Here is a 26,730-nt window from a genome sequence, read left to right as displayed (position 1 = left end):
CAGACGACGCACCAAGTTGAGCAGGGTCAGTAATTTGTTGTGTCAGTTCGCGGCAGACGCCGGTGATCTCATCAGATTGCCATTCCCGGACCGACTCCAAAAAATAGTGTTGGGTTGGTGAACGAACAGTCGTCATGTGCAGCGAATAAGCAGTTTGGGCAAGGGATGCCGACAGCACGGAAACGGCAAGGGAGATTATTGGTGGTGCAGTAGGCGCATTTGGCCAAGGCCTGGCACCGCCAGTGAAGAGCGCGTTGGACATCACTAGAATTCGCCGCCGCAGGGTGCTCGTGTACGCGTGGGAGCATAATCTCGCCATTTGGACCTATGGAGGTCTCAAGGAGCACAGCAGGGTGCGGCACTCGGAGGGAGGAGAAGTTCACTGCGGCCGGCACTGGGATCTCCACTGGTTGAAATCGCGGATCAACCACGAAGTCAGATGTGTCGAAGTAACTGGGGTAAGACATAATGAAGACTCAGAGCACAGAATAACTGGTATTAAAAGGAAGCCAGTAACCAAGGACAAAAATAGAGCAAGTATCCATGACATTGGATCTCTAAAACAACCATACTAGTCAACGGAGGAGCTGGTTACTGACTAGACTGAGTGAGGACACTCAGGATTTTTCAAATGGGGACATGAAGCGCGTGCGTCGCGTATGGGGGTTATAGCAAGGACAGGGCGCGAAGGGGATGGCGGTTGAGAGCAAGTTGGGGCGCCAAGAGATGCCAAGCACGCCAAGAGTGCCAAGGGGAGGCGGCAGGCCGACGCGTCATCAGGCTGGGGCGGGCGCTAGGAGACGACTTGGGAGTGAGGGCGACGGGTGCTAGGGACAGGAATAGCAGTATAACGACGGGCTTGGCGCCAAGACCGCCCAAACCTATATATTTAGCCTGTTTGTACCCAGTAGTACAGCGAATACCTCACCGTTAGTATTGCTCTCTTGCGAAGCCTGCGTCCAAAGGGCCGGGGCTTGCGTGAGAAATACGAGATTTGCCGAACGAACGCGCCGCTTACGAATACGTCAAACGAATTGATCCCCGCTGTCATTGAAGACGCCGTCGGTCCGACACTGAATTAGGTATTGTATTGTTCCCTTGGACTGTTCCCACACCCCTTGCCGCTGCGCGGACTGGTTATCCCTCGACTCTACCCACCCCACATCTCCACCGTCGTCTATACCTGGGTTGCCACTACGATATACTTTCGTAGGAACCCCCGAACCCGCGCGCATAGTCATCGGATCACAGTGTATTGGGCTGGACTAATACATCTTGGTTTGGGTTGTTAGTTTGTTGTGTGTGTGTTAGGTTTTCTTCCTCCCCATCCCCTTTCATTGTCCATTTCCCTTTCCCTCCCCCTTCCGATCACACGCGTTTCAGCGGCCACGCGCAGATGCAACAGAAGAAGGGAACACACAGACTTTGTTCTTCGAGTCCGCGCTGCTTGCGCCACGTACCTCACTCCAAGTCCTGGCGACTCGCGGCAACGACGTTTCTCGACTCGTCACTTGGCGTGATTGCAAACCTAGTGTGATTTGGCGTGTTGTCCCGGAGCGGCGGGCATTGCCACCACTGATCGTGGTATCAGTGCGTGCATTCTGATGATAATAGAACACCAGTGAACTCCTGGTCCACCCCCCGGCTCTTCTTGGAGTGTTCTGTTCGATACAGACAGGGGCACTGCCAGTCGTGCCTGTCAAAGGAACATTTTTGGACAAAATACAATGTGAGCGTGTCGTCGCAAATCGGCGGCAGCCAGGAACGGAAGACTGGGTGGCGCGCCTGGTCTGGCGCTCGTGCACTACGCGCGCGTTGCGACGTGCCCTCTCAGCATCTTTCTCCAACTTTCCTGCGGAGCCCTCTTGGTGAAAACTTCTAGCGGCCAGGCCCGCCGGCGGACAGACGGCGGGCGGCTTGACCTCGCATCCATCACAGACGCGAGGGACGACAGCCTCAGCAATGGGGTATAGGCCTGTGTTGACTTCCGGGCGAGGGAGAAGTGCGGGCCCTGGGGGAAGGGAAGAGAGACGCGACGAAGATCTGCGTGATTGACGTGGCGCGCACGGGCCATGCCGTATCGCACGTGCCACGTCACTCGCCTTTTCTTCCCGACTCCCATCCGCCATCCCGCTATTCCCTCCATGTGGCGCCGCGGAGTCCTGCCACAGACCGACGTCCTCGCGTGGGGGTGGACTGTCATCGCCGGGCATGCCACTGCCAGTCGGGCCCACGATGTCCAGGCTGGGGATAAGCCACGCTGGCAGAAGACGAAGATGTGCCATGGCATGTGCGCACTACAGCGTGTATTTGCTCTTTCTCTGGTGCCTCGGTCCTCATATAACCCCCTTGCTGGTTCCGCACGGCGGGAGGCGGATTCTTGGGGTTGTGAAAGCTGAATCGGCGGGTTGTCGGGAGAGACGCAGTCACGACTTGAGGGAGGCAAGCACACATGATCAACCACAGAGAAAAATATATCTATCATGCCAGAAGACAACACCCGCTGCGCGGCGATGAGTAGACCGCGCAACCTCTGGTAATTCGTCATCGTAACCTCCCTACGATGAAGAGGGCTGATTTAGTGCTTGTGCGCAGGACGAACGTGCGGCCACAGCTTGACACTTTATTTGTGTGTGACCCAACACCTGGGCTTGAGCCATCTGAACGCCTCAATGGGGCGGATCGACAGCGGGACCATCATGATTCGTCGATGGGAGACCTTGCTGAGTGATGGGAACTAGAGTCTGAGCAGGACCGAGGAGCATACCCGACGCTTATTCGTGCTGTGGAAGTGCAAAGGTCATGTGCGCCGTGCCTGTACCGTCTCGAAGCTCCAGCTGAAACCCTTGTCTGCTGTGAGATGCGAGAACGGAACAGCCAGGGCGGCATGCGGGACGCACCAGTAACGGCCAGAGGAATGTGCCGCCTCTTTTCTGCCACACTCGTGCTTCCATGTTTGACGCCCACAGGCCCAGGCGCACGAGCGGGACGTCATCGTGGGCGGTGCGGAAGAGAGAAGAGGAATGAGATTGATGTCACGGCCTCCGGGCCCGGTGGCCGATCGCCGGTGACACGTAAGCACGCAGCTTGTCTTCTCCCTTCATGTACGCGTCGGCGTCGAGCCGCAATGCACTCTAGCTTGGATATACTTAAGCACGCGCAAAGGTGTATATGCTCGACAATAGTTCTATTCTCAGGCTTACAACAGTGAAGGTTTGGGATCCTGCCGCTGCAGTATTGCGTGTGCCAGGAAACCTCTGTTGAAGCAACGGCGCTGGCAGGGAGTGGCGAGGAGGCACAGGACGCTGGGCTCAGGAGGTATGGCGTGGATTGCAAAGCAATCCATAGTCATGACGGTTGCCCAGATATGTTATTGATGGGGGAAAGCGCAGTACAGAGACGGCGCTGGCAGGGTATGGTCTGGCGGGAGGCACCGTCATTGTCAGGGTTCGGGTCGGGCCAACGGGCCCTATACGGCCCATCGGACCCTCACCACCCTTAGAGCCCTAGGGCTTGACAAGCCCTCATAATTCACAAGCTCAAAGCAATGAGCAACAACACTAATATCCCAGAGAAGGGACATAATCACGGATCGCGCTTTAGTCAGCCATCAAGCCATCATGACCCGCCATCAGGGATCATGATGCGCCGCCGGACGCCCTTGACAGCGGGCCCAATCGGCCCTAGACAACCACAGGGTCCAGGAGGGAGCTCCTTACTGTTGCATTGTCAAACACTCCTTAGTGTCGACATTGGCATGGCTCCTTTCCAGAGGAATGGTCCCTGGGCTCCTAGCGGAGCGACCAGGGACGACCAGAGACATCCCCTGCTCCCTTCTGATCGACCCTCAGCGGGCCCGATCGGCCCCTAGCGCCCACAGTATATAAAGACTAGAGTATTACTCCTGTACCTTAGGTTTAGCATTGAAGTCTCTTTCCTTGAACCCTACTCCGGCCTGGTCCCTTCAAGCGGGGTTGCTGCGACGAATCCCCATGCAAGGGGTGTCCAGGCAACCCCTGACGCTCCAGGCTCGCTTGCCTCATTGACCTGAGCCCTTGGTTGGGCTGGACAGCCCAGGCTCTTGTCTCTTATGTTCACCCTTGTCCTAGCCACTTCTTCCTGCTCTCTGGCCTCAAGCTCTGGGTTCCCCTGGTACGGGGCGATGGGAGGGTGCGGGCCCGATCGGGCCCGCATGTCACGCGTCACACCGCGCAGTCACGCGGTGTCTAGGAGCCACAGCGACTTGTTTCTCCAGGAAAGGAGATATGTCGCCCCTTGGACTGGCAACCCTTCTCAAGCGCTCCAGGGGTCTCGGGCCCGCAGCCCCTGTTGCGGGGCGACTCCCCCTCGACCCCCGAACCGTCGGGCGTGACCGCGTTACGTCACGCCCCGCCCGAACGGCTTGTTCAACTGGCCCAGCCTATGCCTTGCCCTATGCCTTGGGCACCAACTCTACTAGGCAGCACTCTTTGGCTATGGACTCGTTCCCTTCAGCAGGGGTAGGACACTCTAGACGACTACTCGTATCCTGTGACACCGCTGTCACACAACGTGACAGCGGGGCGTCTCGAGTCGCCCCGAGCTGTCCCTACCCTGCTCTCTATTGCAGCAGTGGCACCATCTACGCTGCCTGGCTGCCGACCACCCAGCTATGGGGGTTGAACCATCTTTCCCACACTTGTCAGACTGGCAGGAGACCGTCACGTGGGCCCGGGCCGGCCCTGTTCCTGACAGAATGCTAAACCTCCTTTACTGTCCTTCTTTCAAGTGTGGGGGGCGCTCTCTGGAAAGCTCAAATTCTTGGAGCAATCCTTTCTGTGCTGAACGACCACTCTATGTGTCGGCACTTCGTCCAATGGGTTGAGGAGTTATCCCTTTTGTCTTGAAACTCCTGGGAGCCAACAACTTTTGCTCCATTCGTCTTATGGGTTGAGGAGTCTGCCCCTTCGTTAAAACTCCTGGGAACAGGTCAAAACCTGCTCCACTTGTTCACTCCGGTTAAGGAGTTCTTCAATACCTTCTGCGCCTAACAACGACGAAACGAACCGATTCGAACCTTCGATCACCGACAAACGACAAGGGACCGAATTAACGGGCCCTTTCGGTTCAAATCTACCCCTGCCGCTATACTCGCGGGCCCGACAATCCGTCTGTTTTGTTCTTGGTGTGCGTTCTTAGGAGACCTTGCGCGGCCCGACTCGAAGTCTGGCCTGTCAATCCACGGGCCCGATGACCCGTTGGTCCGAACACAAACTTTTGTTTCTTTCGCCCCTACTTGGCAAATTCTTTCCCTATACCCTCTTCTTTGAATTCTCGTACCCTGGTGCCGAGGCAAGGAATATCGGCTCCCCCAGATGTCGACTTCTGGGCCGCAACTTCTATCTGCCATGGGGCGTCCACTCCGGTGAACGGCGCTTGAGGCACGGGAAACGTTGAGTCCGTCCCAACCTCTATAGCAGCCAAGGAGAGTGGAAAACCACTCTGGGAGCGCTGGGGGAAGAAGCAGACCCAGGCTCTTTTCACTAGCAAGAGACCCGTCCCATGTGCCCGAAACGTGACCCATTTCCCAACCATGGGAAATTTTGTTCAAAGGCGCTGGCCTTCAACCAGACAAACCCAAAACCGTGCGAATTGATATTCAAACCCTCATACCACTAGGATGATGGGATCGACGACCTGAATCGGCCCGATTCGGCCCACATCGGCCCGAATCGGCCTGACGGGCCCTGACGAACTGACGGGCCAAATCTGCAACAAAACAGCGATGACCCCTGAACGGGTGGCTGCACACTGGCAGCAAAAAACCGGGGACAATAACACCCCAAAATTGGAGGCTGGACAGAGGGATGGCTAGGTGTCGTCATAGCGACCCCATCGCCTCTGGGCTTCGACTGGCAACGAGATTGAACATTGCATATGCGCGGACGCACTGGACCGGACCGGGCTGAAACTACGCAAACAGGAGAAGCTACGAAAGGTCTAAAAACGCGCAGCCAATGCTCAGCATGTAATTGGAAGCCAGTGTTCGGAAAATGTGAACAACCAAACACCCCGAGAAACCGGGGCGACCAAGCCACGCCGACTCGAGATGAGTCGTTCCAAGGGAGGGGGCGATGTCATGGATAAGACCCGGCCCGTCCGCTCCGGGCGCTGGTGTCGGGCCATCGCGGGCCCGTAGCACGCAGCACGTGACGACAGGGAACATGCGCCCCAGTAGGAGGAACGCACACGTGGGAAGCACGTGACCGAGAACGACGCGTCGAGCCGTCGCCGAGCCCAACTCGACACAAGGCGTAGGGGAGGAGTGCTAGGAGGTTAGGAGTAGCGCCTGGCCCGCAAGGGATGTCCGATCGTCCCCTCTGCGGCTAGGAACGGGAGAAATGGGGGAGACTCAGAAGCGTCTGGATGTCCGATCATCCCTCGCAAAGGCGCGCCTGGGGCAACAGGCGATGGGGAGGAGTGCTGGGAGGTTAGGCGCAGCGCCTGGACCGGATGGGGTGTACGACCACCTCCGCTTCGGCCAGGAACGGGAACGGGGGAGACCCAGGAGAGCGTCAGGATGTCTGATCATCCTTTGGGAGGACGCGACTGGGGCCTGGACGCGAGAGAGGAATCGACTAAGCCCTTCGACGAGAAGGCATCTACATGCGAATGACGAAATTTTTTTCTCAACAATTCGGAATTGAATACGGAAATCGGACGATAAAACTCGGGACGAGTTTCGCCTAGTGGGGGGTGATGTCAGGGTTCGGGTCGGGCCAACGGGCCCTATACGGCCCATCGGACCCTCACCACCCTTAGAGCCCTAGGGCTTGACAAGCCCTCATAATTCACAAGCTCAAAGCAATGAGCAACAACACTAATATCCCAGAGAAGGGACATAATCACGGATCGCGCTTTAGTCAGCCATCAAGCCATCATGACCCGCCATCAGGGATCATGATGCGCCGCCGGACGCCCTTGACAGCGGGCCCAATCGGCCCTAGACAACCACAGGGTCCAGGAGGGAGCTCCTTACTGTTGCATTGTCAAACACTCCTTAGTGTCGACATTGGCATGGCTCCTTTCCAGAGGAATGGTCCCTGGGCTCCTAGCGGAGCGACCAGGGACGACCAGAGACATCCCCTGCTCCCTTCTGATCGACCCTCAGCGGGCCCGATCGGCCCCTAGCGCCCACAGTATATAAAGACTAGAGTATTACTCCTGTACCTTAGGTTTAGCATTGAAGTCTCTTTCCTTGAACCCTACTCCGGCCTGGTCCCTTCAAGCGGGGTTGCTGCGACGAATCCCCATGCAAGGGGTGTCCAGGCAACCCCTGACGCTCCAGGCTCGCTTGCCTCATTGACCTGAGCCCTTGGTTGGGCTGGACAGCCCAGGCTCTTGTCTCTTATGTTCACCCTTGTCCTAGCCACTTCTTCCTGCTCTCTGGCCTCAAGCTCTGGGTTCCCCTGGTACGGGGCGATGGGAGGGTGCGGGCCCGATCGGGCCCGCATGTCACGCGTCACACCGCGCAGTCACGCGGTGTCTAGGAGCCACAGCGACTTGTTTCTCCAGGAAAGGAGATATGTCGCCCCTTGGACTGGCAACCCTTCTCAAGCGCTCCAGGGGTCTCGGGCCCGCAGCCCCTGTTGCGGGGCGACTCCCCTCGACCCCCGAAACCGTCGGGCGTGACCGCGTTACGTCACGCCCCGCCCGAACGGCTTGTTCAACTGGCCCAGCCTATGCCTTGCCCTATGCCTTGGGCACCAACTCTACTAGGCAGCACTCTTTGGCTATGGACTCGTTCCCTTCAGCAGGGGTAGGACACTCTAGACGACTACTCGTATCCTGTGACACCGCTGTCACACAACGTGACAGCGGGGCGTCTCGAGTCGCCCCGAGCTGTCCCTACCCTGCTCTCTATTGCAGCAGTGGCACCATCTACGCTGCCTGGCTGCCGACCACCCAGCTATGGGGGTTGAACCATCTTTCCCACACTTGTCAGACTGGCAGGAGACCGTCACGTGGGCCCGGGCCGGCCCTGTTCCTGACAGTCATCAAGTGAGTCGCAATAACTGGTGACGAAACATGTTGTGGGGCGGTCAAGAGGGGCCAAACAAAGGGCGAGACAGTCTTGATCAATCGTCCATCCATCTCATCCTTCTCCTTTTCATGGGTCACTTTCGCCGCCCACGTCTCCCTGCCATGCTGCCTAACGAACTCCTCCACGAGATCCCTCGAGCTCTCCCATTCGACGAACTCAAAAGTGTCGCTCTTGCCTCCCGCCACCTGCGCCTTGTTGCTCTTCAATTCCTGTATTCCACGCTGGGGCTTCAGCCGTATCTGCTGCTCGGCGAGTTCGGCAAAGAAGAGGCTCCGCTCATCCTCCCACCGCCAGCCCAGGTCGCGCATTTCACTACCAAGCTCATGTTCTTCACATCCCCCGCCATTGCCCCGCATGTCCGTGTGCTGCACATCTCCCGCCCAGTACGCTACGACCCCTGTAAACACAACTTCGACATCGACGAGTGGGAGGACAAGTTCAGCGTGGCTGTTACGGGCGCATACACTCTGCGCGACTTGCTGTTCTCCGTCATTGACAAGTTTTCTTGCCTTCGCCAACTCATTGCTTCAGACCTCAAATTCACGCCCACAGCCCTGGTCAATCTCGCACGGCTCCGCAGCCCGCTTACGCTGCATCTCTTCGCTTGCTCCTTCTCATCGGAGGCCCAGCGCACATTTCCTGCAGCTGCCCGGGCACTGCCAGATGTCCGACTTCCCGTTGCTGAGTTGCGTTTTCGATTTGGCGGATGGAGAGTCGGACCAGAACGGGATGTCTGGTCATGGCTTTATGTCCTCGATCTCTCCATGCTCGTCAAGTTCATTTGGGAAATCGACGAGCGCCTGCTCAGTCTCGCTAGGTTGTCGCAGAAGATGTCGTGTTCCCGCGGATGTGATATCTCATGTTGTGGATCAAGAGTCTATCAGCGTTAACTCACTCTGGCATCGGAAACCTGCCGCGTACCTTTCCTGGACTCCAACAGCTGTGCGTGCTAATGATCGAGAGGCACTGCGACACAGAGCTGGCTGCGAGCGAACCAGCTTGTGTGTTTCCACATGTGCGCGAGCTGACCACGGTCTGCCAAATGTTGCCTGCACTCCTTCCATGCACGCCCGTTTCTGCGCACTCTGAAAATTGGGAATGAACGCAGCGACAGACTTCTATTTGCCCTGCAGCGCACCGGACGGTATGTTCCGCAGATGATAACTCACGCTGTAGTTGAGTTGTGTGACGGCGATTGTGCACTTTGGTCAGCGATCATTGCATTCTTCCCAAACCTGCACACCCTCCATTTCTGGGCGGCGGAGCAGTGGAGGGAGCCCACCAATGATGCCCAGCCAAGCGAGGTACTGTTCTGCGTCCTGTCACATGGGTTATGTTAACACAGCGTTCCAGGCCTGCCGCTTCCTCACCAGCCTACCGACCATCCTTCCGTCCACTCTCGGAAGTCTCAGGGTCCATATTTGTTCCTCAGGAGCTGTCCTTCCGGGGGGCAAACGGGAAGCCTGGGCCCATTAGGTTGTCTTCCGAGTGCAGATGAACTCTAGGCAGAACTGTTGCGACGGTGCAGTGGTCTCCAGCAGATAGTTATCGGTGGGTCATTCTTGGGCTTGCAGTGGACCAATGATTGAAGCTTTCACTGACTCAGACATGTATTTGGACTGGCACATGCTTGACTCCATAAGATTTCTTTAATTGATTGGAGGACAAGGCCTCCTAGCATATTTTTGAAGAAAAGAATGGATTGATGAAATGTGCTGACGTTGCCAGCCAGGGAAGAAGCAGCGAGTTTCCAATTGGGTACTAGAAACCAAGGGGGTCCCAACTTTTGAAAATTGGATATACCGTCGAAATTTTTTTTCAGGCCATCTGGGACCCCTCCCCCTCCCCCCTTTCTATATGGGGTAATATATTCCCATGATCACGCATCATGTGACTTGATGATGTGATTAACAGTGGCGATAAAATATATAATTCCAGTTACATTTTGTCAGGGTTCGGTCGGGCCAACGGGCCCTATACGGCCCATCGGGCCCTCACCACCCTTAGAGCCCTAGGGCTTGGCAAGCCCTCATAATTCACAAGCTCAAAGCAATGAGCAACAACACTAATATCCCAGAGAAGGGACATAATCACGGATCGCGCTTTAGTCAGCCATCAAGCCATCATGACCCGCCATCAGGGATCATGATGCGCCGCCGGACGCCCTTGACAGCGGGCCCAATCGGCCCTAGACAACCACAGGGTCCAGGAGGGAGCTCCTTACTGTTGCATTGCCAAACACTCCTTAGTGTCGACTTTGGCATGGCTCCTTTCCAGAGGAATGGTCCCTGGGCTCCTAGCGGAGCGACCAGGGACGACCAGAGACATCCCCTGCTCCCTTCTGATCGACCCTCAGCGGGCCCGATCGGCCCCTAGCGCCCACAGTATATAAAGACTAGAGTATTACTCCTGTACCTTAGGTTTAGCATTGAAGTCTCTTCCTTTGAACCCTACTCCGGCCTGGTCCCCTAGAGCGGGGTTGCTGCGACCATACCCCAGGAAAGGGGCGTCTAGACAACTTCCAACACTCCAGGCTAGCTTGCCTCATTGACCTGAGCCCTTGGTTGGGCTGGACAGCTCAGGCTCTTGTCTCTTATGTTCACCCTTGTCCTAGCCACTTCTTCCTGCTCTCTGGCCTCAAGCTCTGGGTTCCCCTGGTACGGGCGATGGGAGGGTGCGGGCCCGATCGGGCCCGCATGTCACGCGTCACACCGCGCCGTCACGCGGTGTCTAGGAGCCACAGCGACTCGTTGCTCCAGGAAAGGAGATATGTCGCCCCTTGGACTGGCAACCCTTCTCAAGCGCTCCAGGGGTCTCGGGCCCGCAGCCCCTGTTGCGGGGCGACTCCCCTCGACCCCCGAACCGTCGGGCGTGACCGCGTTACGTCACGCCCCGCCCGAACGGCTTGTTCAACTGGCCCAGCCTATGCCTTGCCCTATGTCTTGGGCACCAACTCTACTAGGCAGCACTCTTTGGCTATGGACTCGTTCCCTTCAGCAGGGGTAGGAAACTCTAGACGACTACTCGTATCCTGTGACACCGCTGTCACACAACGTGACAGCGGGGCGTCTCGAGTCGCCCGAGTTGTCCCTACCCTGCTCTCTATTGCAGCAGTGGCACCATCTACGCTGCCTGGTTGCCGACCACCCAGCTATGGGGGTTGAACCATCTTTCCCACACTTGTCAGACTGGCAGGAGACCGTCACGTGGGCCCGGGCCGGCCCCGTTCCTGACACATTTATTAGAATACTTTGAGTTTTGAGTAATACATAGCAATTGAGTCTCTACAGTGTCACTGGTAGGCTTCCTGTGATTATGTATAATTAAATGACAATGATAAATTGTGAGGCTAGTCACACTCCAGTCACACTACAGTCTACAGCCCAACTAAACTGCTGAGAGCCTTGCCATAGGCAAATAGTGGGGCTAATCAGTATCCATCTTGCATTCTATGCTAGAATGCTACACATATACTCCAAACACAACCTCAAACCCACTAAAACTCCCCCAAACTTTGGTATAGCAAAAGTTTTTTTTCACCATGCCTAGGACCCCCTTGCCAGAAATGTGGAGCATATTGATCAAAAGTGTTCATCAAGACATTTCGAACAGGGGTAGAGAACTCAGCCTTGTTGCCTTGCAGAAAATTAATGGTCAAAAGGAGTGGGGGACTCCAGATAAAGATGGTTGGATGCGCTGGTGGTCATCATCGACTTGTTGTCAAGCAAAAGTGTCATACTGATCAAGGGGGGTGTCATTATTCAAAAACAGATATACTGTCAAAAAGTTTTTCAAGGGCCTTCTGGAAAACCCCCCCCTTACCATATCGGGTAATATATTCCCATGGTCGCTTATCCTGTGACCTACTGATGCGATTAAAAGTGGTGAAAAATTCCTATTTCCAGTTAAATTCATTAAAATACTATTACTTGTTAAGTGCCGTGCAAAGACTGAAGAGAAGTAATGGAAAGTCTGAAGGAAACCGAGTGGCTATCACAACACTATATTGGAGTGAGCAACTACATGTTTCTCAGGCCGAATACAAGTCTGAACAAATACATGAACTCCTGTGGATACATTCAGAGGAGCCAAAGGCAATAAGGCTTAGAACACGGGGAGGAGTTGGATAAGAGCAGAGACACCTAGTATAAATACTTATACTCTAAATAAACTCCTGTATTTCAGTTTCATTATTAATGTTCATTGCCTTGCTCTGCTCTTATCCAACTCCCCCTGTGTTTGAGCCTTTATCACCTTTGGCTCCTCCAAACATATCTGCAAGAGTTCACATAGTTATTCAGACTTGTATTCGGCCTGTAAGATGTGTAGTCACTCACTTTGATATAGTGTTGTGATAGCCACTTGGTTTCCTTTGGACTCCGTTACTCCCCTTCAGAGAAACCAAGTTCTGTATTAAGGTATTAAATATAGTATTCATTAGAACTACCCCTTCCTGTCCATGTTTTATCAAAAATGCCTACATGTCATTCAAGCCCAAATATTTGTCAAAAAAAAATGTGTCACATTATTATTACCCCACTTTGTCATCACACTTATTTCTGATGTATATATATATATATACATATATTGTATGGTCTTATTATCATCTTGTTTGTATCTTGTGGCATATTTAGTGCATTTATTTACAACAAACATCAGTAAAACTACACCTTCGTCTTTGGCGTCTTTGGAGTCTTTGGCAAGACGCCAAAGATGTCAAAGACGCCAAAGACGCCAAAGACCGCGGTCTTGGGCTAGGCAGGTCCCTTCGTCTTGGGAAGCTTTCCCAAGACCATTTTGGTCTTACCAAGACAGTGTCAGTCTTTGGAAAGATGATGATTGCTGGCCAAAGACCTTACTCCAGACACTCAAAGACCAATCATAAAACCATAAAGCACTATTGATAATACCATAGAAAACAATATAAACTAACGACGTGAAATAACAAATTGTTCCTCTTCCTCATCCTCTAGTTCTTCAGGAGCGTTCGACGATACGCGGCTTGATGACCGACTATGACTACATCGGTTTTTGGTCACCTTGAAGGCAGCAGCGGACTCAATATAGCCCTCCCACTCGTCCTCCGTCCACGCTTGCAGTGTCTTGAGGTATTTCGTGGCCCGCCGGATCTTGCGTCGTTGCTTACCAATCGTCTCGACAGCGTCGCCCCAATTGTCGGTCGAAAACTCATATTTGTGCCCTTTTGGCGGTGCAACATAAATACCAGTTGTCCAACGCTGAAGGACACATTCCACCTGGTGCAATGCAAGATTAGTGATGTAACAGTCTGCTTGAGACACGTACCGCTTGAATCGAGAGGAGGAGGGCACCATACGGAGGTTTCGAAGATTGGCGATATTCATGTGGAATTGTGTCGAGAAACATAAGATGAAATGTGAACGTATATTTGATAAGGAAAGACTCAAAGAGGCCCTGTCAAGAAGCGAGTTAGCAAACAAATAAAAGGACAATTCTACGACACCGTGCAGCTCTCCTGAGACTCATCCCACTTATTCCAATGGAAAGCCTTCGAATGGCCGTCGCCACTTGAAGTAAGGAAGTACTCGACGAGGTCTGCAACGCCGGCAGGGGTATCGACTGGAATCAAACCGTGGCCTTCGTCGGCATCCTCGTCCCCTTCATCCTCTCCGTTGATGTCTTGTTTTGCTTTCGCCGCTCCAGTTTGTCAGCAAAAATACAAGTACGCATTGGACGCTGACTCACCAGCTTTAGCCTCATATTCTGCGATGGCCTCCCGTCCGCTCTCGAGCTGCAACTCGAATGCCTTCTTTGCCTGGTCGAGGAATCCTCGCCGGTAGTCGACAGCCCGATAGTGAACCTGAGGGTGCGTGAGCTTAGGCCAAATGTGAACGAGAGCTTACCAGATGAAACCAGGCTTCTTTGGGCTTGACGATAAAACCCTCGTTCGGGTAGACACGGTCAATGACAGTTTGCATGTCAGCGACTCCCAGATTGAGCCACGGGTCTGATTCCGAAATGCTAATCTGCTCCTTAGTTAGCGGGATGAAAACGCGGGTGAACAAGGGCTCCGCGTTGGGAGGTAGGTGAGCAATTGTCCATTTGCCGCCTCCACCGCGAAGTTGCTTTTGAGAGATTTTGACGGACTGGGAAGCAGGTGAGAGCAAGAAGGAAAACGATGCTTGACAGTGATGGATGCACATCAATCTTCGGGAGGCCTTTGCTCGGTCCTTTACGAGCGGGATGCTCGATGCCTTCGTGTCCGTCTTCAAGCGCGGGCCCTCCGGGCTGGAACATTGAGTCCCCGTCTTCAAGTTGTGTCGGTGACGTTGCAGGCTGCCGCTTCGCAGGGACTGGTGGCGCCAAACCAGCCTTCTTCAGGACGACCTTTGGCCGCTTGCTCGTTTTAAGGCTGGAGCAACAGTCAGCGCAGCCTAAACATTGAAGGAACTTACCCATCATCCTTCCCCGCCTTTCGTTTCCCTCCTCCTCCGACGTCTGGAGTCCCGGTGCGTATCCTGGGTTTGACGCAATGCTTGAACGTCGGTGCAGGTGCCCTTGCTTGGTTTCTTCGGCGCTTTGGTCGGCTCATCTTCCTCTTCAGAGTCCAGCTCTTGCTCTTCTTCAATGGGCGGTTCGTACAAGTCCTCCGACCCGCTACCGCTACCGTCATCAAGCGAGCGCATGTCGACGTCTAGTGTGGGCTCAGCAAAGCAATCGGCACAAACTAGACGACTGAAGCAGCTTACCCTCATCGCTAGCAACGCTCTTGTGGGACGAAGCGGGTTGCTGGACCGGCACCGTCCTCTCGCGAGCCCCAGCTTTCGCCAATTCCCGGCGCCGCTGAAACGACCGTTAGCAAGCTCGCATGACATAAAAGGAGCACACCTTGTCCTCCTCCTGGTTCTCATCTTCCGTTGCTGCGACACGCGCAAGCGCAGCTTGCTTACGTCGTTCTGCCTCGTCGTGCGCCACCCTAGCTGCAGCCTCATCCGCCTCTACTTGCTCGCGGGTCCGACGGACGGTGGGCGGACCGTGTATTGCATGGTGCTTGTTTCCGCTTCGTGTGTGCAAAGGCGGCGCGTCTGGAGCTCGAGGGTTTTGTCGTCGAGCTTGGACGGGGGTAGCCATTGGGCGGTCGACGGTGGAGAGAGGCAGAAGAGAAGGCGACGAAACACCGCCATGATCATTGATCACGGCCGCGGCAAGTGCATGTTGACAACGGGGCAAGAACACGCGCTCACCGGATTTGCCGCCCAACGTACATCTTAACTCTGGGCAAGGTCTTTGGAGCCTGGGAGGGCCGTCTATCCCCGGAATAACTTAGAGACTTTTCGACCACTCCCTCCATGGCTCCTAATCGACCCCGGCTGCCGTGCCCATTCGGATGCCGGAGAACCTTCAGCAATGCATCTGGTCGCACACAACATATTAATACATGGCACTCCTTTCATCCTCGCCCACCATCACAGGCAAACGCGAACGAGGTCCCTCAAGCTGGCTGGCAGTACCCCGATCTTGATACGATGGACGATGGAGCTGGGAGGGCGGATGCAGATCCAGCAACCGCTGCTCCGAACTCACGAGTGGATTTCCACCCACATCTCACTGGTGCGTTCACAAGTGCTTGATCTTTTGGTCTTAGCTGACGATAGCTCTCCAGGGCAGCCGAAATCGGTTGGTCTCCCACCTTCGTGACGGTGCACGTGATGAGTCGGCGGTTCAATCCTCAACCGAGGTATTTGTTTTAAGCTCAATGAGTTGTAAGCCAAGAAATAATATATAAATGCACATAAATCAACACATCCACTTAACTAGCCTTTGTTGAGTCCCTCACTGGTATTGCGGGTTGTGGCGCCGGCCGGCGGGGCGGGGGGGTTTTCCACCCCGGACCCGGTGCTCGCCGCAGGGCAGGCGCTCGCCGCGAGGCCCGCTGCGCGGAGCCACCATTTTTTTTTCAAGTTATACACATACTTTAATAAATAAAACAAAATAAAGAGGTGTAACACGTGATTCAGCCGCCATCGTGAAGAAATTAAAACAAAGCGCGGCGGATTCGAACCGTCGCCGGACCACAAAGGACAGCATCTTCAGAAACTAAACTAAACAACCGCTGACAAGGCTTGCAGCCGAGCCCCCTCGTGGTCCTTCCCCGCCGAAAAGGGATTTAATATGATTTTTGGGCGGGGATCGAACCTGCGACCTATCACATGGGGCGTCACGAAGGTGGGAGAGCTATGGAGGTCTTGCGATCACGATGGAAACAGGCAGCCCTCCTCCACCAAAACAATTCCCTCCCCCAGACGACTTCTCTCCGTACAACAAGCTTAAACAGTTCCGAATGGCGGACTTCATGTACCGCAAAGTCCAGATGTCCGCTGGCGAAATCAACGAACTAATGGACATTCTTGCGTCGGAGGACGGTGACGCGCCATTCGCCGACGCGGACGAACTGTATGCGACTATCGATGCGACAGAGCGGGGCCATATTCAATGGCAGGCATTCAATGTCTCGTATGAAGGAGAAGATGATTGCAACTCCCCAAATGCGCTGACCTGGAAGAAAAAGGAGTACACTGTGTACTTCCGATCCTCGCGGTTCTTCAGCAGCAACTCGGCAACCCAGACTTCAAGAACGAGCTGGACCTCAGTCCCAAACGTGTCTATGATGCAAACGGCGAACGCATCTATCAAGACTTCATGTCGGGCCAGTGGGCCTGGCGCCAAGCAGTGCGTCTTTTTTTCCCTTTACAATGCTGGCTCTGACAACAGTTCTAAAGGACAAGATTGCTACCGATCCACAGACCCATGGTGCCGTTTTCGTTCCTGTCATTGGCGGAAGCGACAAAACGACCACATCTGTCGCCACAGGCCAAAATGACTTCTACCCGCTTTATGTGTCCAATGGGCTTGTTTATAACACCATTCGACGTGCCCATCGCAATGCAGTCAGTCTCATAGGCTTTCTGGCAATCCCCAAAGGCGAGTCGTGACAACTGGGTGCAAACGTAGCTTGATGCATCCCTAGCTGACCGAGAACACCAAAACGGGGCTGATTTCCGTACTTTCCGACGACAACTTTTTCACGCGTCCCTTCGTCATATCTTCTCCTCACTCAAGGGCGCAATGACAACACCAGAGGTTGTCTTATTCGGGGACGGCCACTATCGTCGTGTCATTTATGGACTCGGTCCATACATTGCTGATTACCCCGAGCAAGTGCTACTAGCTTGTGTCGTTCAGGGCTGGTGCGCGCGGTGAGTTCTGTAAATGGAATGACATTCAATCTAATCAGTCCCAGATGTCATGCGTCCAATAAAGACCTCGATGGTGAGGGCGGACGACGCACACAACAGCATACGGAGGATCTCTTTGATGCCTTCGACCATAAGGCTCTTTGGGACCAATATGGTGTCATTCCCGATGTTCTAGTGCATGCACCTTGCGAACAGAGGCTAATGCTGATTTCTTCTAGCCTTATACCTGGGACTTTCCCCGAGCAGACATTTACGAGCTGCTTTCCCCCGACTTACTACGTCAGGTAATCAAGGGAGCATTCAAAGACCACCTTGTAACCTGTGTCAGGGAGTATTTAGAGCTCATACATGGTAAAACCGAAGCGGCCAAGATCATGGCAGATATTGACCGGAGGTACGAGCTTTAGATGTAGTATAGGATGTAGTTTGATTCGACATAGGATTGCTGCCGTACCACCATTTCCTGGCATCCGTCGCTTTCCTGAAGGACGGGGTTTCAAGCAATGGACGGGTGATGATTCGAAGGCATTGATGAAGGTGAGCTCAAGGCTGAGCCAGGTATCGCCGAACTTATGACTTCAGGTTTACCTTTCTGCAATTGAAGGCCATGTTCCTCCTCAAATGCTCCGTGCATTCAGCGCATTTCTCGACTTTTGTTACCTTGTGCGGCGAAATGTGATCAGCGAGTCGACACTGCAAGAAATCGAAAATGCACTTACCAGATATCATAAGGAGCGTATTATATTTGAAACAAGTGGTGTATGCCCTGATGGTTTCAATCTCCCTCGTCAACATGCGCTCACACATTATGCACTACTCATCACGGAGTTTGCTGCGCCGAATGGTCTCTGTTCTTCAATAACCGAATCGAAACATATCAAGGCCGTTAAAGAGCCCTGGCGTCGATCAAGCAAGTACGAGGCACTGAGCCAGATGCTCACTATCAATGACCGACTCGACAATCTCGCTTCCACACGTGTTGACTTTGAGGAACGTGGCATTCTCAATCCCCAAGCACCTGACCCTGTACTTCCGCTTCCGCCTGCGGTTCAAGCTCGACTTCAAGCTCATGATACCGACGATGACGATAATCCTGACAGTCCTGAGATTGAGGGCGAGGTTCATCTAGCAAAGCTTCCTAGTATGTGAATGACCTCTAATCAATGTCTAAGCTTACCGTTCTATAGCTCGTGGATATCCCCGGGACCCTATTGCTTTAGCCGCATTCCTCGATCGACCTGAGCTGTGTCAGACTACGGGTCGGGCCGTGCAAGGACTTCTCCTAAGAACGCGCGCCCGGAACAGAACAGATGGATAGTTGGGCCCGCAAGTACGGCGGGCGGTGTAGATCGAAACCGAAAGGGCCTGTGAACTCGGTCCCTTGTCGTAGTCGGTGGTCGATGGTTCGAATCGGGTCGTGTCGGGCCCGATGAGTCGATAGCGTCTCCTCGCACGGAGTAAGGTAGTTCTTCAGACGATCTAAGCGATAGAGTACAAGGTACACTATCGCGCATTATATACGCGGGCCTGCAAAGGGGGGTGATCGGACACCCTGGCCTCTCCTCCTCCTCCTCGCTCCCGTTCCTGGCCGCAGAGGGGACGATCGCACATCCCTTGCGGGCCAGGCGCTACTCCTGACCTCCTAGCACTCCTCCCCAGTCCCCTGGTGTCGAAGTTGGGCTCGGCGACGGCTCGACGCGTCGTTCTCGGTCACGTGCTTCCCACGTGTGCGTTCCTCCTACTGGGGCGCATGTTCCCCGTCGTCACGTGCTGCGTGTTACGGGCCCGCAATGGCCCGACACCAGCGCCCGGAGCGGACGGGCCGGGTCTTATCCGTGACAAGCTGCCACTACTTATTCGCCGTTTTCTCTACACCCAGCTCAATCCCGAGGTCGATATTACCACTGTTGATGCCTCGGAATTCCCTCCCCTCCCCACCTCAGTCATGGTCTTTCCGTCAGCCATTGCTACTTTCTATGCGCCCAGTGATCATTCCAACGGGACGGGTCTACTACATGAACGAATTTGGGCAGTCCGATCTTGGCGGGAGGGGCACCACAGTATGATTGCGTATATGTTGCCGGGTCTGAGGACGAGCCTGGCTTCCGTGGGCTCCTTGTTGCTTGTGCCTTACTTTTCATATCCTTCAAACATGAAAGGGTCGCCTATCCATGTGCCTTGGTCACATGGTTCTCCGCCATTGGTGATGCCCCCTGTCCTGACGTGGGCATGTGGATGGTTGAGCCGGATCTCAACGACGATGGTGAGCGTATCTTGGATATAATTCATGTCGATACCATTTTGCACTCAGCACATCTTATCCCTGTGTTTGGAGATGCATTCTTACCTACCTATTTTCACTTCACTGCTTCCCTTGATAGCTTCCACTCATATTATGTAAACAAATACGCTGACCACCACTCACATGAAATTATATATTAATTTTTAATGTATTTTTGGCAGAATAGTTATAAAGATGAAAAGTATTTCCAAGACCTCATTCCAAGACCAAAGACCAGTCCTCCCAAGACCAAGACTACCAAAGACAACTTTCAAAGATCAAAGATCTGTTGCAAAGACCAAAGATCTCCAAGACCAACATGTAGTTTTACTGATGAATTGTCACTACAAAATTGTCAGCTGATATTGGCCTTGAGGTAAGTTACCGAGAAGTAATCCTGCTCACCAACGCTCGTTATTCGTCGACAGCGCCAATTGTGTCCGCAAGCAACACGCCGCGCCAGGTAAACAAGTCGGGAGACAAAAATAACAAAAACTGTAGCGCTGTATATCCGATATGAATCGCGCCCGCTTTGAACGGACGATGCCAGGGCCCAGTGGACACCGGCACCCAGTGTTGGGTGGCACTGCCACCCACGACCATGCTCCCAGCTCAGTGAAGCAGTACTCCCGCCGCCGCAAGCCACGCCAAGCACCCCAAGTTCTCATTCAGTGCCCCGCAGCTTTCGCTACGCCAAGTCGCAAAACGGCAAACAACTCTATATTCACGACTAGCCGAACGCACAGCGACCGTCAGTTACAACAAGTTAGGCTAAGCTATGCATATGCTGGCCAATCACCAGGTACTTGCCGTGTATTCAAGCAAGTAAACAAGCCAGAGCCTGAGGACGAAATAAAAATACATATCCGGTCGCGATTAGACCAATCGCAGCGCCCCGCTCCGAACGGACGGTGGGCCCGGGGCCACCGACGACCATGCGAGCGGTAACACCACCCGCCTACAGCGCTGGCAAGTATGGTATAATATCTGCAATGATCTATATATGGCCAGCACCGCAGTAATTGAATGAAAAATTCAGTGGATTACTGCATACATATGCTGCGCGCGCCCACGTCTGCGGCGAACGGCCAGCGTCCACGCGTACTAGGTCCCCCTCCAAGTTCAAACCAGACAGCCACTGGCAGTTGCACCGAGCTATCACTCGCTAACCCACCAGCAATGCAGCATCCATCTCGCGCTCTACGCCAACCCAGTCCGGCCCCACCTGGCACCATACTCAACTTGAAACGCCCCCAAAATCGCAAATCAACTCTATATTCGCCAGCTACCTATACGCACTCTATCTACGTGTCCGTGGCAGTCTTTCTCGTGTATGCATCTGTATCGTACAAGAACGGAACGAAGCGCGAAAAGTGGGGGGTGGTACACAATGGGTGGGGGATATAACAATAACACACCAGGGGTCGATGTATGCAGCCAAAAATCGCATAGGGAAGGAAGGAAGGTATGCGGGTCAGTCAGTGGCCGGGGGCCTTTTTTTCGTCGTCGTCATCTTCATCATCATCACGTGGCCGGACTACGCCGCGCCCGCGGAAGCACCACTGCTGCACGAACGCGCGGTACACGCTGCTGCTCGTCTCCGCGCCCGTCGGCGGGCCGCGGACCTCCTTCTCCTCCCCGCTCTCCCCTGCGCCGTCGCCCGCGCCGTCGCCCGCCTCGAGCAGCCCCGCGAGCCCGCGCGCGCCGAGCGGCGACATCGGCGGCGTCTCCTCCTCCCGCCGCTCCGCCAGCAGCGAGTTGCCATCTCCCTCGCGGTCCGAGTCAGAATCCTCCTCCTCGGGCACCTCGGTGACAACCACCTCCGGCGTCGTCGCGGTCCGGCCCCACGGCCAGTACAGCCCGACCCCCGCCTGAGCATTCGCAGCCGGCAAGGGCTCGGTGATGACCAGCGGCGACAGCCGCGGCGGGCTCGACTGCTCGCGTGGCGGGCTCGACTGCACGAACCCCGCCCAGGAACTCGGCCTCGGCGCAGGTGTCGGCGCGGCGTAGTTCCGCAGACTCAGCCGGCCGAGCTTCGCCGCGAGCGCCTGCGCGTGCGCCGTCCTCGGCGGGGGCGGCGGGCGGTATGGCCACGGGGAGCGTGAGGTGGGGCTGGAGGGGCGATGCGGACTGCGGCGAGGAGCGTGGGAACGGGATCGTCGACGTCGGGACAGAAGGCGGCGCCGATGTAGGCGGCGGACCGGGCGCGGGAGACGTGGTGGTCGCAGGGGCCGGGCGCTGGGGTGCTCTCCGCGGAACCCAACGCGATAATTCCTCCCCCCCGTTGTTATCCCACCATTCCGCCGGGCCAGGCGCGCCCGTGCCCAGCCACCTTCTTTCCCTCTCCTTCTCCGTGGGCTCTTCTGAATCTACTCGCGCGTCAGCCCCTCCAGATATCAACAGCCAGAAAGAACGCTCACCACACCACACATACGGCGCCGCCCCCCCCCGCAACCCACGGCACGCAGAAGCGCCACCACCATCTCGAGCTCGCGGCCCACCAAGCCACGGCCCTTCTGCACGTGCGGTAGTCGGTTAACCGGATCGAGAAGCCGAAGCGGTCCCACCCTGGCCTGGGATCGCTGGCCGTGGTGGATTCGAGGTACCGCGCGCCCGACCTCGCTCGTGGTGAGCCACCCGTCGAGCGTGAAGCGCACGAACACGTGCTTCTCGAACGGGCGTTCCGCACGAGGAGCGTGCCGCGCAGGTGGAGCTCGCCGGGGGCGTCTGTGCCTTGTGAGCGCCCGAAACCAGAGAGAAAGAAACAACATACCTCCAACGTGACGCTCTCCAGCACAACCATGCTCGCGCCGTCCCTCGTGTGGTTGCCTGTCGCAGCTCGACTTGTTTCTCGGACGGGGCCAAGTCCGCCAGTGCGCTCGCCATCGCCATTCGCTCAGCCCCAAATGTGCAAGCCGTTGTCGACCTGCCAGCATTGGTCGTCACCTTCACGGTCTTCGCTGCCATCCTTCACCTTCACGTCTGCAGCGTCGCCATCACCAGCTCTTCCATCCCCAAACGACGTGCAAGTGATGGCAAGCGGGTTTGGTGTGTGAGGATACACAACAATTTGTAGTTGACTACTTATGCAAGTCATTTGGTGAAGTTTCAACTTTGTCACAAATATTAACTGCCAGCGTAGTTTGTAGTAAAACTCTGTAGATTTGTGATCAACGATATTTCAGTTGAAGACCAGTTTGTAGGCATTTGGAGTACCTTCCTAATGAACTCACCAAGATGTGCTGCTAATACTGGTTGAGCTAAGCCAGCCCTAAAGTGGTTTTGTAAGCCAGCAGTGACAATTTTTTGAGGATCCAAACTGTGAAATTACTCAAAGAATGAAGCTCTATAACCTAAGCCAAAATGAAGTCATTTGGTTAACTTTCACTTTTGTAATGTATATTAACTGCCAGAGTGTTTTGTAGTAAAACTTGATGGTTTTGTAGTCAACTAGTTTTCAGTTGAAAGCCAAGTTGTAGAGCCCCAAAATACCTCTCTAATGATATCTGAACCGTTTAAAACGGATGAGAAACCACTGAGATATAGCGCTAATGCTCTTTTGAGCCAAGCCGGCCCTAAAGTAACCAATTCTCAAAAGAGTCGATGTTTCATGTATTTCACGTTTTGTGAGCCAACCAGAAGAAACTTTGTATTAGTTCAAACTGAAGACTTGTTTAACTTTTGAAGCTCTACAAGCTTGTGCAATATGAAGTTATTTGGTCAAGTTGAAATTAACTGCCAGAGTATCTTGTAGTGAAACTTGGTAGTTTTGTAGTCAACTAGATTTCAGTTGAAGACCAGTTTGTAGTCCTTTCAAATACCTCTCTAATGATATATAAAGCATCCTGAACGGATGAAAACTCATCAGGTTATAACGCTAATACTGTTTTTAACCAGGCCGGCCCTAAAGTAAATGAATCTTAAAAGAGTCGATGTTTTGCAAGTATTTTGCATTTTGCGGGCCAACCATTAGAAATTTTGAATGGCTCAAAACTGAACACCTATTCAACTAATGAAGCTCTACAATCTGGTGCAATTTGAAGTCATTTGGTTGACTTTCAATTTTGAAGTCAATTCAATAAACCTTGACTTGTAGTAAAACTTAGTGGTTTTGTAGTCAACCACATTAGAGTTGAAACCAAGTTTGTAGAGCTCTGAAATGCCTTTCTAACCATATATGACTCTCAATGAACAGACCAGAAACCATCCAGTAATTAAGCGAACAATCTGGTGCTTGAATTGTATTCTGTAGTAAAAGTCTGTGGTTTTGTATACAACAGGCTTCATGTTGAAGACCAGTTTGTAGGCCCATTGAATACCTTCCTGCTCATATATAAGCCATCCTGAACGGCTAAGAACTCACTGAGATATAGCCCTATTACTGTTTTGAAAACTCAGGGTTGGGTCAGTAATTTGCATTTTCTGAGTCAACCATTAACTTTGAAGCCGAAGTCAAAACTGAATAGTAACATGTATAAAGGGTCCCTACAATCTGGTAACATTTATTTGAAAGTTTGTGTAAAGTCAATACAAAGTTGTTATGAAGTCAGTCAAGTCAGTCAGTTAGTCAGTCAGTCAGTCAGGGTTAGGGTTAGCTCAGTGAACTCGGTCAGTTGGTTCATTCAGTTTGTTAGTTTATTCATTCAGTCTTATTTATTCATTCAGTCAGTTAGTTCAGTTTAGTTAGTCTGTTACTTCAGTCAGTCTTTAGGGCCAGCATTAGATATTATTATATATATAAGTCTTTTATGGAGCCGGCCTTTAAGTAAGCAGCTGGCCCTAAAGTATAGCACAAATTAAGAAAGACTGGCCCTAAAGTACCAGCTAACCAAAAAAGATGGTTATTTTGCCTAGCAGATACCCAACACACAAAGAAAGTATATGGGAAGTGCACTCCCCCTTTCTCTATGCTCCACTAAGCAATAACAGGACAACCTAATCCTGCACACACTTCACACTTACCCCACAGGCGGCCTTTCCTCCAGGGTGCATGCTCCATGTGCTTAAAAGAAAAGTAACAAACAAAGGAAAGGGCAGTTATTTCACTAATGGCAAACAATGCCCATACAGCCAGTAAGAGTACTCCCAGACCTTAGTCTGGCAAACCAGCCATACAAACACCATTCTTCCCCAGGATATCTCCCAGTTCTCATTAGCTATTTTACCACCCTTCAAGAGCCAACAAAATCAAAAAGAGCCAACAACCCAATGCATGATACACTTTCCAAGATGACTTTAAGGATCCCTGTACTCAGTCACCCCTTCTAGTGCACTAGGCTTTATATCCAACAACACTTATTTACATACTGACATGCTACAGGGACCACTGTGAATATAACAATTGCTGTTTTATAGCTGTGTGGTGAGCAAGCAGGCCGTGCCAGATATAAAGCCTAGAAGGAGGGGGTTGGACCCTCCCTTCATATAAAAGTCAAAGGGGGTGCTCAGCCAACACCAAGAACAAATTCCCAAAAAGCGTGAAAACAGGTGTCCACAATTTCGCGCCCCAAATTATTTCCTTTTTGGGAAGCATCTCCGAGACTTGTGTCTTGAATAGCACTTTTTCCTCTGGCTCTTTTTCCAGGCAACCCCTGACGCTCCAGGCTCGCTTGCCTCATTGACCTGAGCCCTTGGTTGGGCTGGACAGCCCAGGCTCTTGTCTCTTATGTTCACCCTTGTCCTAGCCACTTCTTCCTGCTCTCTGGCCTCAAGCTCTGGGTTCCCCTGGTACGGGCGATGGGAGGGTGCGGGCCCGATCGGGCCCGCATGTCACGCGTCACACCGCGCAGTCACGCGGTGTCTAGGAGCCACAGCGACTTGTTTCTCCAGGAAAGGAGATATGTCGCCCCTTGGACTGGCAACCCTTCTCAAGCGCTCCAGGGGTCTCGGGCCCGCAGCCCCTGTTGCGGGGCGACTCCCCTCGACCCCCCGAACCGTCGGGCGTGACCGCGTTACGTCACGCCCCGCCCGAACGGCTTGTTCAACTGGCCCAGCCTATGCCTTGCCCTATGCCTTGGGCACCAACTCTACTAGGCAGCACTCTTTGGCTATGGACTCGTTCCCTTCAGCAGGGGTAGGACACTCTAGACGACTACTCGTATCCTGTGACACCGCTGTCACACAACGTGACAGCGGGGCGTCTCGAGTCGCCCCGAGCTGTCCCTACCCTGCTCTCTATTGCAGCAGTGGCACCATCTACGCTGCCTGGCTGCCGACCACCCAGCTATGGGGGTTGAACCATCTTTCCCACACTTGTCAGACTGGCAGGAGACCGTCACGTGGGCCCGGGCCGGCCCTGTTCCTGACAGAATGCTAAACCTCCTTTACTGTCCTTCTTTCAAGTGTGGGGCGCTCTCTGGAAAGCTCAAATTCTTGGAGCAATCCTTTCTGTGCTGAACGACCACTCTATGTGTCGGCACTTCGTCCAATGGGTTGAGGAGTTATCCCTTTTGTCTTGAAACTCCTGGGAGCCAACAACTTTTGCTCCATTCGTCTTATGGGTTGAGGAGTCTGCCCCTTCGCGTTAAAACTCCTGGGAACAGGTCAAAACCTGCTCCACTTGTTCACTCCGGTTAAGGAGTTCTTCAATACCTTCTGCGCCTAACAACGACGAAACGAACCGATTCGAACCTTCGATCACCGACAACGACAAGGGACCGAATTAACGGGCCCTTTCGGTTCAAATCTACCCCGCTCGCTATACTCGCGGGCCCGACAATCCGTCTGTTTTGTTCTTGGTGTGCGTTCTTAGGAGACCTTGCGCGGCCCGACTCGAAGTCTGGCCTGTCAATCCACGGGCCCGATGACCCGTTGGTCCGAACACAAACTTTTGTTTCTTTCGCCCCTACTTGGCAAATTCTTTCCCTATACCCTCTTCTTTCGAATTCTCGTACCCTGGTGCCGAGGCAAGGAATATCGGCTCCCCCAGATGTCGACTTCTGGGCCGCAACTTCTATCTGCCATGGGGCGTCCACTCCGGTGAACGGCGCTTGAGGCACGGGAAACGTTGAGTCCGTCCCAACCTCTATAGCAGCCAAGGAGAGTGGAAAACCACTCTGGGAGCGCTGGGGGAAGAAGCAGACCCAGGCTCTTTTCACTAGCAAGAGACCCGTCCCATGTGCCCGAAACGT

The 26,730-nt window shown here is 53.7% G+C and overlaps 2 protein-coding genes across 2 annotated transcripts; one reads left to right on the top strand and one right to left on the bottom strand.

Annotated features, from left to right (window-relative positions):
• Positions 1-13,011: 13,011 nt before the first annotated feature.
• MIND_01245800 (uncharacterized protein) lies at positions 13,012-15,193 on the bottom strand (the record flags this gene model as incomplete). Its single annotated transcript, XM_037368944.1, has 10 exons — positions 13,012-13,338; positions 13,388-13,516; positions 13,566-13,759; positions 13,808-13,922; positions 13,966-14,208; positions 14,264-14,474; positions 14,518-14,658; positions 14,705-14,756; positions 14,812-14,905; positions 14,951-15,193. The coding sequence occupies 10 exons, from the start codon at positions 15,191-15,193 to the stop codon at positions 13,012-13,014; spliced, it is 1,749 nt and encodes a 582-aa protein (XP_037214912.1).
• A 1,126-nt stretch (positions 15,194-16,319) lies between these two features.
• MIND_01245700 (uncharacterized protein) lies at positions 16,320-18,468 on the top strand (the record flags this gene model as incomplete). The annotated part of the gene is made up of 8 exons (XM_037368943.1): positions 16,320-16,660; positions 16,714-16,792; positions 16,843-17,010; positions 17,075-17,319; positions 17,364-17,493; positions 17,538-17,713; positions 17,760-17,856; positions 17,902-18,468. The coding sequence occupies 8 exons, from the start codon at positions 16,320-16,322 to the stop codon at positions 18,466-18,468; spliced, it is 1,803 nt and encodes a 600-aa protein (XP_037214911.1).
• Between the last annotated feature and the right edge of the window lie 8,262 nt (positions 18,469-26,730).

The sequence above is a fragment of the Mycena indigotica genome (assembly GCF_014461135.1).
Source record: "Mycena indigotica strain 171206Taipei chromosome Unknown Mind.scaff0012, whole genome shotgun sequence".
NCBI classification, from domain to species: Eukaryota; Fungi; Basidiomycota; class Agaricomycetes; order Agaricales; family Mycenaceae; genus Mycena; species Mycena indigotica.
Note: the sequence above shows the minus strand (reverse complement) of the source record. Positions and strands in the feature narration are given on the sequence as shown.